At 35.6% G+C, this 13,192-nt stretch overlaps 1 protein-coding gene across 1 annotated transcript in view; it reads left to right on the forward strand.

The window, feature by feature from the left end:
• Positions 1-13,192, forward strand: part of SBF2 (SET binding factor 2) — a 261,395-nt gene that overhangs the window by 103,506 nt on the left and 144,697 nt on the right. The window contains exon 3 of the mRNA XM_061462974.1: positions 10,052-10,189. Within this exon, the coding sequence (XP_061318958.1) occupies positions 10,052-10,189 (138 nt within the window). The remainder of the gene's footprint in view (positions 1-10,051; positions 10,190-13,192) is intronic.

The raw sequence follows: 13,192 nt of genomic DNA on the forward strand, positions 1-13,192 counted from the left end.
GTAATGCCCTCAGCAGAGGACAAGTATATCTCATGCAATTGGTCCCATTTTTCTGCACAGCAAACTGAAACTCAGTGGAAAGCACCAAACTTTTCAGCTGTCTTTTCATGCTACTTATTTCATTGTGTTCTTGGTGAGAGTGCTGACAGGAAATGCATTTCATGTTTTTCTTAATTAATTCTGTGGAAATGTAAAATTCAGAAGTAGCAGCCAAAGTACAGAACTTCATTAGTGAGATACATTCATATTACAATCTAGTTTTTGTTTGGTTTTTTGTTTGTTTTTAATTTCAGATCATTTGGCTTTCATGCAGTTGCAGATACTTTTTTTGTGAGATTTTTAGCTACATTTCATTTTTCTATTCTTATGTACTTTCTTTTCTGTACACACAAAAGGGGAAATCAGTTGTGACTGTAAGTGGGAAATAGTAACAAGAAGCATGTAAGAAATATTGTAAAATTCTCAAAATGAACAGACCAGCTATATACTGCCCTTTCTGTAATTTCCTTTTTGTACTTTTAATTTAAGTCCTCTTAGCTAAATAAAGCTCTAGGTGTAGTGAACTGTTGTAGTTATCTCTGTGCCTTGCTTCTCCAGATGATGTGAGGGTGATGGTGAGCAGGCAGCGTGAGATGTAGTGCAGTGTCTGGTGGGAATGGTTTCTGTGACAGTGCGTTTGGCAAGGTGGCCAGTTGTTGGATGTGGTCCTGGACACGCTGTCTTTTTCAAGCCTTCTACTAATCACATGGTTAGGGGGAATTGTGCTGGGCTAGGTGACTGCCAACCCACTTAAACTTCCCCAGGCATTCCAAAAGCCCCTTCCCCATGCCAGCCATTCCTTCCTTCTTTCCCTTGATTTCCCCTTAGTAGGCGGAAACACTGATGTTGAGACAGATGCCCTGTCTCTGGATTGAACTGGCAGAAAAGTGCTTGGGGCGTGTTGTCTGTGTTCCAGATCACAGAGGCACTGGGATAGATAGCAGCACCATTTTGCTGGCGCTGGTTATCTGCTCTCATAAAACTTGTTTGTTTCAGTCCATGGAGAGAAGCTATCAGGCAAGGCAAGATGCAGAAATTAGCTGAATCCTGTGCAGGTTGACTGTGACAAAGACCAAAACATGGAAATCTTGTACAAAACGTGGGAGCTTCAGAAAGACTCCCTGAGAGCAAGATCTAGAAGCATGCATCTCTTCTTGGTGTTACATTTACAAACTTACAGCCTTCTGCTTCTATTGATCTGGTTTCCCATCATTCACTTTGCTGCTTTTTTTGGAACTAAAGGTGAGTTTAAAAGTGAGTTTAAAAGCGAGTTGCCGCATGAAAGGGTATGGTTATAATTTTGTTTGGACTGAGTAGTGCATTTTATTCAAGGGTTTTAAGGTGTATATACTATCCTTTTTGTGTGTGTTTTTTTTTTTTCTCTTTCCTGTAAGCATATTTTCTTGGTCTAATTTCTGCTATGTTAAGAGTAAATTCTGATTTATTTTTTTTTTTTTATTCATTGCAATGTTCTTTGTAGTATACACTTCATTACCATATGCTTGCACTTGTATTACCACTTGCACCTTTTTTTACAATTGCTAGACAGGAATGGAATGTATTTTCAAACATGGTAACAAGGCTGTATGTGAGATTAACAGTGTGGTTTAATATCTGATTGTGCAAGTGTAAACTATAAAAATAAGGTAATGTGGACCTTGTGTACTACAGTAATGTTCTGTATAACTTGGACCAGTTCCTTTGGAGGAATGCTTAAGCATTAAAATGTCAAATCAAAATTTATGCTTATGTAGTGCCAATTGTAATTATTGAGTGATGTATATTAAGTACCCTGTTGTCCATTCTGTTTTCTTGGTTTTTTTTGACATTCAATCAATGCAGTGATATGTATATTTTGAAAGATAGTTTATAGTCTTATCTAGAAAATGAGTTGGGAAGTAATTAAAGACAAGAAAAGGTTTGTTACTTCTTTCACTACAACAGGTCGTTGTAGCACAACTGTCAAAAGTGAAAGAAAGAAGGCAGGGAAGAGAGGAGGAGAAAATGGTGCATTAGGCAAAGTTAATGTTTCATGCTTGAACTGATTAATATGTATATAATGCTCATTTATAAGTGTTTCTAAATGGAAACTGTTTATCTAGGATTGTGACCTGAGATGACTACCAATTCCCTCAAGTGTATAGACAGCGGTCAGTAAAAATAAGAAAAAACAGACCAAAACAAATTAGCCATTTTCTTAGTGTCACAGTGCATTGTGGAAACCACTCCTGAGTGCTGGTTGAATAGGTTAAGAGGCACAAAAATGCTTCTTTATCCATTTTGTGCTGAAAATTAAATCGCAAGTACTTAATGCAAAGGATTAATTTCTTTGATAATGATGATCTTAATTTTTTAGTGTCCTTCTTTCAGTATTACTTCAGGATTATTCTGTCAGATATTTTCCATCCATGCTGTCTTTTTTATCTCATAACCATAGTGCTATAGACCTGTATTTTTCAGATTGAAGTATAATTTACTGAAGTCGTGTCTCACTTGAATTTATTGCTACATTGAAATTGTCTTTTCTGCTTTCATGTGGAATATTTAGTAGTGAGACTTCTCATTATTCTTTTCACCAACAGTATCACTGGCAGCAATTATCGCTGACTAAAAAGCATTGCTTGGACAGAAAAATTTTGTAGGCAGGCTGTGTGTTCCTGAATATCAGTTGAAATTTATGACTTTTTAACTTTATGAAGTTTAAAATGCATGTTTAAAAAAATAAAAATTCTCTAGCGTAAAATATCTTCTTCAGATACCTAACCCATTTGTATTTGGTTTGACGTATTGATGTGTGTCTGAGAATTTCTGGTTACTGTCCACAGCTGTCTCACTCTCTTTGCCTGAGGTAGCCCAGAACATGGTGGATATGTTGGGTTTTGTTGGGGGTGGTGGTAAAAAAAAAAAAATCTGGGTCCAAGGGTCCCAGAATTTTTAAACTGCTGTAACCTTATCTTGATGGGCACTTAGCTGAAGACAAGAGGAGGTAGCTTAGTTTAAGTAAATGAATAAAAGTCCATGCAATTAATTATTTGCACAAGTGCACCGGTACCGGTTTCTTACTAAACATGATTAGAATAGAGATGTTGGAAGTTCATTTCAGGAAGAAAACCTCATTCAGAATGTCATTAATCCTGTACTGTTTCTGAAATAAAGGAATTAGTGTGTAGTAGTTTGATGGAAATCACCACATCTGTAGTCTGGGGAGGCTTTGTTCAGAAATATTCAGAAGATTATTTGACAGGTTGTATTTTATTTTTAATAAGCCATTGAACTGGAGTTATTAAGTGTTCTGAAAACAGAAAAAGAAACTGGTTTCCCAGGGGGTGTAGTTTTCTTTCTAAAAGCCAGTTCAAAAATTGTTTTCACAAGACAAACTAGGAATACAGTCCCTATAAGCATTTTTTTTTTTCAAGTTCAGGGTTTTCAGCATAATAGAAAGGTGTTTTAAGTTGTACAGTGTTATGAGCTTTTTAAAACAAAGCAATGAACTTGAAATGTGTATGTGTGTGTGTAGATGTACACCCAGGTGTATATATTTACTGCTATGCATGTAATTTCAGAAAAAGATTTCTCTGCCTGCATGACTTAGGAGACTGAATTAGCTGATTTTAGTTGAGATGTTCTCAAATATTTTAACTTTTCTTCTTATGAACTTCTGCTGCAGGGTCTCTGTGACAAGCTTGAGTATCTGATTATTGAGGATCATTTTAATCTGTAGTTCAAATTACAGAGTACCTTGTCTGTCACTTGTGCAGGAATTTGTGCATTGAGAGATATTTCAGCAACTTTCAGACTTGAGAACCCCAAGAATGCAGTTGAGGATCTTTTCTTTGAGGGGAAGTATTTCTTAGTGTCTTTTTTGACATGTTCTGCATGTTTGAAGAGCTGACTACTGAGGTGGAAATTTCCATAGTACGTGGGGAGAGTCTGTCCCAGGCAAGGAGGGGAATGATGATATCCCCCTGTAACTCCTCTTGGACAGTAATGTCACCTGTAATCACAACCTTTCTGCTGCTTCTGATGTAATTCCCCGAAGTATTTCACCCAGTTTCAGGTGTGAGAGGCTAAGGGACAGGTACTGTCCATCAACACCAACATGTGCAGGCACCTCAGTGTGTTGTTTTTTTTTCAGTTGCTAAGAGGAGAAAGCAATTCTTTGATTTCAAATGAACACTGTGTATTGACACTCCTTTTGCCTTTCATTTGTCTCTGGTGTCATAGGTTAGAAAGTCTGAAATTAATGAAATATATTAACATTGGCTTCTTAACCTCTTTTCTGGTTTCAGCACCCCATCAGCCTCTGGGCTGATGGGAGTAGTGGGCAGCTGGTTTGTGCACATCTTTGAGGGGGTGCTCCTGACATCAGGTCCCAGTAGTTCACTGGTGCCACAAGGTGATTGTGTAAAGGTTCATCTTGGAGAATGCTAGATTTCAGTAAATTTCAGGGTAGAAAAGACCTTCATATTTCTTTTAGGTTTAAGAGCTATTTTTATTCTTTCTTTATAAGGGAGTTGAATTGTTTACAGTTAATCATCAGAATATTCTACAACCCTTAAAATGGGCTTGTTACCTAGAAATAATTTGGAGTATACTTTAAGTGCACTAGTTTTATTTTAGACTTGGCTAAGAATAAATATGCAATTTCTTAGATATGAGATCTTGAAAGGCAGGAAGATGTTATAAAATTCAGTGTGTATTTTGTATTCTGTTTATATTTAGAGATATCCCCAAATCTCCAAGCATTTCCTCAGATTTACAGCTTCATAACATTGCTTTTTTATTATGCCAGTGAGCACTGTAATTGTTTTGTTTTAAGTAGAGGTATGCATCTGAAAAAGAAAATTCCCTTTGCCAAAATTCCATACATAAGTGAATGGTGAAATGGTGAAATACTCAGCAGCTGGTGCTAGGTCATGCAAGTCCAGATGGAACAAACTTCCTCCACATAATGTCCAGAACATGGTCCTTTATTTTCAGGGAGGTTTGTAGAAAAGATAATGATCTTGATACATGTTAAAAGCAAAGCACAGTTATTTGAAAAGTCAAAGAAAGTCCACAGAAGCAGACAATAAAATGAAACCTTATGCCCAGAGTGATCCAATGGAGAATCAAATCTTTGGTGAAAGAGTTGAACTGGAAAGGAAGGTGAATATTTGTGTCAGATGTGTTAACCTGTAAAATCATTTTTGGATCTTTTAATTCAAGTGTTGTCAATAGAGTTCAAATGTTTTCTGTTTTATGTGCATCCAAATAGTTTTGGATTTTATTTAACAAGAAACAAGTACAGAAACGTATTTTGAAGAAAATATATAGTGTGAGAATATACTTTAAATGTCATTATTTAGTTAAGTGCAGGGTTCTGTAGTGGTATATCGCAGACCTTGTCTTCTGTTCTGTATAAACACTTCCAAAAATGCTTTCGGGAGATGACTTGCAAAAAGATATCGCACAAACTTTCTGAACAAGCTTCCCCCTGCCCCTTTCTGCTTTGGTGGTTCCATCGGGGGTAGTGAATTTCTGACAGAAAGCTGACCAGATCGTTGATACAGAAAACAATGTAAAGTGCAGAGAGAGCAGTCTTCTTGTCTGTAGCTACACAGACCCAACTAGAATATTGTTATGGGCTTGGTTGTGCTTGGGGTGCAACCCCAGACGTAAATGACAAAGTTCTAACATGCAATTCAGCAAATAAATAATTTCTGGTCAATAGATATGGAGGCCAGATACTATAGTTCTGCCAGGGTAAGGAGACAAATGACTAAAATTTTTCTCTAATGCAACTTGAACACCATATGATTATTGTTCAGTATGGTAACAGTATTTGGTCGTCATTTCCCCAGTATGCAATAAAACTTCTTCCTGCATAGTAATTCCTCCAATACTCTAATAGAAATTGTGACTTCAGTTTTCTTCAATTTTTCAACAGCTTTAGTGTGTTCCCCAGGGTAGTGTCATGGTGTCAAGCCTGTCGGTTTTCAAGGAGCATTTGGACAATGCTCTTAGATACATGGTTTAACTTTGTAGTTGCCTGGTGTGGACTTAGGAGTTTGACTTGATTCTCATTGGTCCCTTCCAGTTCAGGGTACTCTATGATTCCATGATTCTAGACAACAGAGCTGTATACAGTATATCTAAGGTATATGCTGATTTATGAAAATGATTTATTTTAGAAGAGAAGGACAGGGCAAGGAGCAGGAGTACACCTACAGCTCTAGGTAGGAAAGAAGGAACAAATTTCTGAATCAAGCAATGGTGACATGTTTGGCTTACAAAAATTAGAAGAAACAAATGTCACTTCTAAACATTCATTAATCATGTCTACACTTTAGAGAGAAGGCTTGTGGTGATGACATGACATACAAAATTTTTAAAGGTAACAAACCCAGTTACACTGTTTTAAAATACTCTGCGTCATTTAAAAATCTGTCTGGTTTCTTGTTTAGTCTGAAAACATTTGTGGGAATAATCAAGAGAAAATTCTTTGCTTCACTGGGAACCTGCAGTTTCAAACAGTGCTTGAAATATCATTGCAGCACCTTGAATATAAGATCTCTTACATATTCTTCAGCGCAACTTCTGGATATTTGCACCAGATTTTAGAAGGGAATCAGTTGTAGTCTGGAGTTGATTTTAAGCACTTGTCACCATTAGAGGCTTATTTCTATAAATAATGAGTTGGACAATCTGATTATTTCCAATTTTCAATGTCTTTAGTAGAAGTTATGTTCTGGTTCCAGGACTTCTGGCAAATAAGTGAAACAATATGGGAGTGTGTTCTTTTTTAAACTCCTGTTTTTTTTTTTCTTGTTTACTGAAGAAGCACATGACCTTTGAATTATATTCACAGTGGTGCTTTTGTCTGTTTTGGTATAGCATCTGGTTTGGTAAGGAAACATTTTCTTGTTCTTAGTGGCCAGACTGTGCTGGTAATCATACTGGATAGTAGCTTGTATTTATACTAGTTTGGACATTCTTCTCAATGTTGTTTGCATGTCAAATATTACACTAATATTTATCACCTTATTTTAAGGAAACCGAGAATCATTCATTGTTTGATTTCTTGGGGGAGCACGTTGACTTTATCCTCAGTCTCTATATTTATAAATTCCTTCCAGTTTATTTGAAAACACAGATTCTCTGTGTAGTCAGTGAGTGTACTCTACTTCAGCTGTTTTCCTTAAAAATCATTAATTTTGTTGTTTTCTAGTAAAACAGTTACATCTAGAAAGCATACCTTACACAGAAGATCATTTTGAAATAGGGAAGAATTCTTACTGACATGAGTAGGGTTTAGGCATGCATAAAGATCGAGAGATTGCTATTGAGAGCAGCCTGCCCACACCAGCTATCACTTCTGATAGTAAAAAATTTAGCTGTTGGCTTTCCCTTTGCATTTCCCAGTTTACAGGGCAGATGTTGGGATAAATTTTATGCAATATGCAATATTCCTACTAATAAAGGCTTATTACAATGTATTTTATTTTAAAATAAACACAAAAAGTATATTCAAATTTAACGTAGCAATAGCTCAGAGTTCAAAATTGATAGTCTGTGTGTATCATGTGAAAACCAGCAATGCATGAGCCACACATCCCAGCCTCACATACGTGTCATTTGGGTGCAGAATACATTGTTTGTGGGTTATCTGAATATACTGGCTCTTCTGTGCCTTTAGTAGGTGGTGTTTGGTGTATGGAGAATAGTCCTTTGTCCAGGAATTCTGGGCAGCTAAAATTCTGATAGATTACTGCTTACACATGTGAGATGGGAAATTACCCATAAAGCTAAAGGGCAGTGGCACCAGCAAGGAGCTCCTGTCAGAACTGGTAGACTTGGCAGGTCTGAAAGAGCGTTGATTCTAAACTCAAGCATTCAGAGCTTAAGAAGTGCCAGAGCTAGGACTGCATGAGCAACCTTAATTTGTATGGATGATTCTGTATTAATGGTACACTGTGGAAATGTTTCCATTATTAACAGAATCTTACTGCATTCTTTGCATTTTGTCTCATACTTGTTGAACAAATAGTTATTCAGAGTTTGGGGGTTTTTATCTGGGCTACAGATTCCAAGCTTCATTTACCACACACCACCTAAACTCTGCAATACATACAAAACTCGAATGATTTTATTGTCAAACTTTTAAGTGATGCTTTTATTATGATGTTATATATATTGACCATATTGCATTATCTTTATAGCAGCCCTGCAGGACTAATAGTGGTATCTTCTTATTTTTTAAACTGACATGGGATGAAAAACAAAGGGAGATTAGGCCAGTATTATCATGGACTAATACTGGATGCTTTGCTCAGGATGACTAGAATGTCTTTTCTCAGAGAACTTTTTGATGTTCAGAACAGTTATTCTTAGATGCAGGAGTGGGTGCTTAGCACTTCTAAGGATACAGACTCAGAAGTGTTAAGCTGATTATCTAGAATTTGAAGAATGTAACATGAGAAAACTTGGGTTTTGAAGATTTTCCCAGGACTGTAAAATAAATTGTATCGCAGAGGCAGAGTTTTAGCTGCTAGTCACCTAAGACTACCCAGGTTTTATTGTAGAGGTTCTAAAGATGAATCTGTAGTACATGTTTGTTTACTGCTTACTCTTCATGCTTTTGCAGTTTTTAACAGCTGTACAGCAGAAGCAGATGCTGGAAACAGGAGATTTTGACCTATCTCTCTGGTTCCTTTGATATCCACATTGTTTCACAATTCTAGAAACTTGTGGTGTGGGGGTAGTTTGGATTTTTTAATTAATTTTCTTTTTATTCCTAATACATACAGGGGCTATTGCCTTCACCACATGTAAATTCTGAGTTTATAATTTTGCTAATGATAAAGTACTTGGGAATTTTTCATGTCTGTGACTTCAGCCTTTAGTAAAAGAAACAGTGAATATAAAATTCCATACAGGCCATCTCACAAATCTTCAGCAAACTGATTTGTGAGTTTCAGCAGCCTCTTCTGTTACAAGTTATTAACTGATGATGTACACTAGTAATTTAAAAAAAAACCTGAAAACATACACTTTTCACTTGCTTTTGACCTATAGTTCTCTTTTTCTTCATGCTGTTTGTGGATCTCCCTTCTGAGGTCAGAGCTGCTGTCTTTGGTTCTGATGACTTGCACTGCTACAGCCCTGGTCAGCTTGAAGGAACAAATGCTGAAAGGACTTAGGCTTATTTGACGTGTGTTTTAAATATTGCAGGTTTTAGTCTGCTCATTGCTACAAAAGCTTGGAAACGTAGTATTTGAAGTACATGTGAATTATTTGGAGAACTGCAGCCTATTTGAATCCAAGAAGCAAATGATTTTCTTTGTTCCTGAGAAGTCACTAAAGTCACTAAGAAGTCACTAAACTTGAACATATTTTTCACAGGAGTGGCAAAACTTATATCCCTGCTATGACATGACCTCTTGTAAAATTTCAAATGTTCACCTGAAATTACTGAAGTAGTCAATAAATGGATGAAAAATAGTGCTTTGTAAGTAGTCTTTTGTAGTAGTAAGTATTGAATAATTTTGCAAGTAAGTGAGAGTGGAATATCTGTTTGATTAGATAAATTAATGGAGAAATAAGTGGAGGAATTAAAAATGTAGAGACATTCCAAGACATGACAATTTCAGCTTCAACTTCTAACCTGTTCTCCAAATGAAACCTGCCTTCATAATGCGTCAATTTAGTTCTGTTGTTACCTGTTAAACCCTGCAAAGATAACCTTGAATACTGAATTCAAAGGAACACATCTTCAGTTTGCATGGTTTATTATGTCTCCCTTGAGGTCTGTAGAGCTAGATTTGTATCATTTTGACCAACTCCAAGACTTACTCGATTTCCCCCATTTTCTTTGAATTTGCAACCCTGAATACGTTTGCTGTAAATAAAATGAGCTTCTTGTTTCAGATAGTGTTTTGTTGTATTGTTAAAAAATATTTTTCATATTTCTTAAGATAATTGATATTACTGCTTAACTATATGTGTGTCTTTTTTTTTTTTTTCCCATTAGTTTTGCCAGCCTGGAGGATGGCAGCTTTCAAAAGAGAGAAAACAGCCAACGTTCTTTGTGGTGGTTCTGACCGATATAGACTCAGAGAGGCACTACTGTTCCTGCTTAACTTTCTATGAAGCAGAGATTAACCTGCAGGTAAAAACTTTACAATAAGTAACAAAATACAGAAAAAGGTGTCTAGAAACAACAGAAAATATTTTGTCATTTCTGATAAGGATGTATTCTTTCTATCCTACACAAATGCATGTATTTTTGTTCAAACGTAAGCTCAGTCTACTTCCTTGTGTTGTTGTCTAACCTGCTTTAAAAAACAAAAAACCCCACAACAAAAAAACCAAACCCAGCCAAAAACATTTCATAGAGTTCCTTTTTCTCCACCACATTTTTTTTTTTTTTTTTTAATGGGACAGCCAATACTGTGTTCCTTTCATTTAGCTCCGTGCTTGACATAGCATGAATGATTCTCATCTTTGTTCTTCTAAAAATTGTTTATTAACTTCTGCTCCCTCTGCTGGCCAGCTCTTATCAGGCCAGCACAGGACAAATGTATGCAAGCTATGCTGTAGGTATGTACATATTCCTGTAAATATATGTAGTGTGGGTGTAAATGGCATGATTTTAAAACGGATAGAACAATTCTTCAGTTTTTAGGTAGGTCAGATTTTGGGTGTCAGCCACTTGGAAGTGTTGGTTTTAAACATGTATTTAATTATTTTTTGGGCTGCCTCAGTCTTTCAAAAATAGACATTTTGTTTCCCATTAGATGTAAAGTATTTTGCAGAATCTCTGCTATGACATAATCTGTTATGTTATGTCATTGTTATGTTTTTGGATGTTTTATTTCCCCATGTGAAAATTATAAAATAAGTAAAACCTTGGCATTAAGTATGTTAAAATTAGTTATGATTAAATAGATGGCTGACTCAAGTATTTTTTTTCCTTTATTAGTATAGTGTAACATTACTGATTATTTGCTTTTAATAATCCAAGTGTACTTACTCTTTGTTTTATTCTTAGAGCAGTTAAAAGCTGTGACATAGTAGTATTCTTTTTCTGGGCACAACTGGAAGCCAGATAATAACAGTTCTTAATTCATTAATGCTACAGTTTAGGTGGTTTTTATTTTTTTTCTTTAGATGATTAAAAGGCGTTAGAAGCAGAAATATAATGAGAAATTAGATATATTTCAGTCTTAAATTTTAGTTTAGATCAGCTGACATCTTCCTGGTAAAATTTTTGTCATTAGTTAATGTCTCTCATTTTTCCTTTATTTTATAAATAAAGAGTGAAGTATTCTATAGTAGTTCTTTCCCAGCTGATAAAAATTTACAATGGCTGATTCTTCCTCCACTCTATGTATTTCATAATATATACTAAATTTAGCAAACTTGTTATTTATCCTGTGGTTTCTAGCAGCTGCTTTTGATTCAGTATTCCCATCTTTGAAGTAATGCTCATCACAAAACATCCAGTATTAACTAAAAGGTTTTGTTTTTTTTTCTTATATTGCCTAAGTATTAAAATTAAAAAAAAAAAAACAAAACTAAAAAAAAAATTAAATAATTAAAAACCTGAGTGCAGCAGGATGTTGGTTCTCCTAATGCCATTCCTGGCTGGGTTGAAAAGAATGCATATTTTTCAGATGAACTTGCTGTGGTGAAATTTATTCTATGACTGCATTGTTTATAGCTAAACTTCCTGTTTCTTTCTAACCCCCTATGAGAATAATTGAACGTGCCCTATTACATGGTCATTAGACAAGAATTCAGCACATGTACAATCTGTAATGAAACATAAGCTTATGAAGCATTGGGCAATGAGAGTAATATTGATTTAACCTTTCAGATGCATGCCTCATTAAATAAACAGTCCATGAAATGTGGTGTCCAGGGCTTGAAATGAAATCTGGACAATACTTTTCACAGTATACTGTTCAATTTTAAATTTTTTTACCTAATGATATAACTCACTAAGACAAAAGTAAGATTAAATTTCAAAAAAACCCCAAGAATGACTTCTTTTTCAGTAGCCTTCCCCTGGTAAACCTTGCTGATACACAGGATTGGTCAAAAGTCAGCTGAAGCAGAATCTCTTTGTCAAAGTCATCTTCACAAAAACCTGGAATTAACCACTTGAAAGTTTCTGTGGTTAATTAAACTGCAAAATGAAAAGAAACGAATTTCTTAGCTTGTGAATGCTAGAAGGGAACTATCAAACCTTTTTTTGAGCCTTCTGCATAATAATACATGAACCATTTTCATGCAATTGATCAAGCTGGGTCTGAGAAGGCTACTTCTGTCATTCTGGTTCCCTTTGTTTCTGCTTTATTTGTTTGTTACAAGATAATTCGTAAATAAATGCTGTCTGTAAAGCGAGGAGCTTGTATTCACATGGTATATCTGGGTGGTACCTATGATAGCCTGGGGTGCAAGATTAATATAGAAACTGTAAAAGCTACCTAGAGAAAAGTATTCTCCCTCTCTGAAAGCCCTGGATTCGCTTTAATCTCTTGGCAGTTCGATGTCATAACAAGTTTTCCAGAGAAAAGCACAGGCTCTAGTAATCAGCTGATGGCCTATTTTCAACTTCCTAGTCCTGGAGAGAAAATAAAATACTGTTTTATTTATTGACATATATGAATCATACTTTGCATTGTTTCAGTATTGTCATTCTGAACTGACCTGGCATTTATTATCTGCATGGATGCTGGTCAGTTTTATTGGTGATCAGCTCTCATAAAGTTGTGACAATATGTCAAAAAGATTGATGTTCCTTTTAGTGTGGTCAGTACTCCATATCTGTACAAGGAAGGTGAACACATGTTATTCCATTAAATACGGGAATAAAACTCATTTGATGCTATGGATGCAGGTTATACAGCTTTTCCATACAGTCCTTCATGAATTGTTCTGTTTTACAATGCTAGTCTCAGTTGTCCAAGTTACATTTCTTAAAGCTATACGAGAATATGTTCCTCGTCTGAGATTAAAATGAAACATTTGAAAATTTGACCTTAACAGGAGTTTTTCCTGGATTCAGCTGTAACAGTTATTTTTCTCTTTCTTAGTGGCTGGTGCAGTGCTGTGTTTTCAACTTTATTCTGAGAACAATGCTGATAACACACCAGTGCTTTAGTTG

The sequence above is a fragment of the Pezoporus flaviventris genome, unplaced genomic scaffold (assembly GCF_033815535.1).
Source record: "Pezoporus flaviventris isolate CSIRO_AGI_PZ_B2104156 unplaced genomic scaffold, CSIRO_AGI_Pfla_v1 ptg000036l, whole genome shotgun sequence".
Taxonomy (NCBI): domain Eukaryota; kingdom Metazoa; phylum Chordata; class Aves; order Psittaciformes; family Psittacidae; genus Pezoporus; species Pezoporus flaviventris.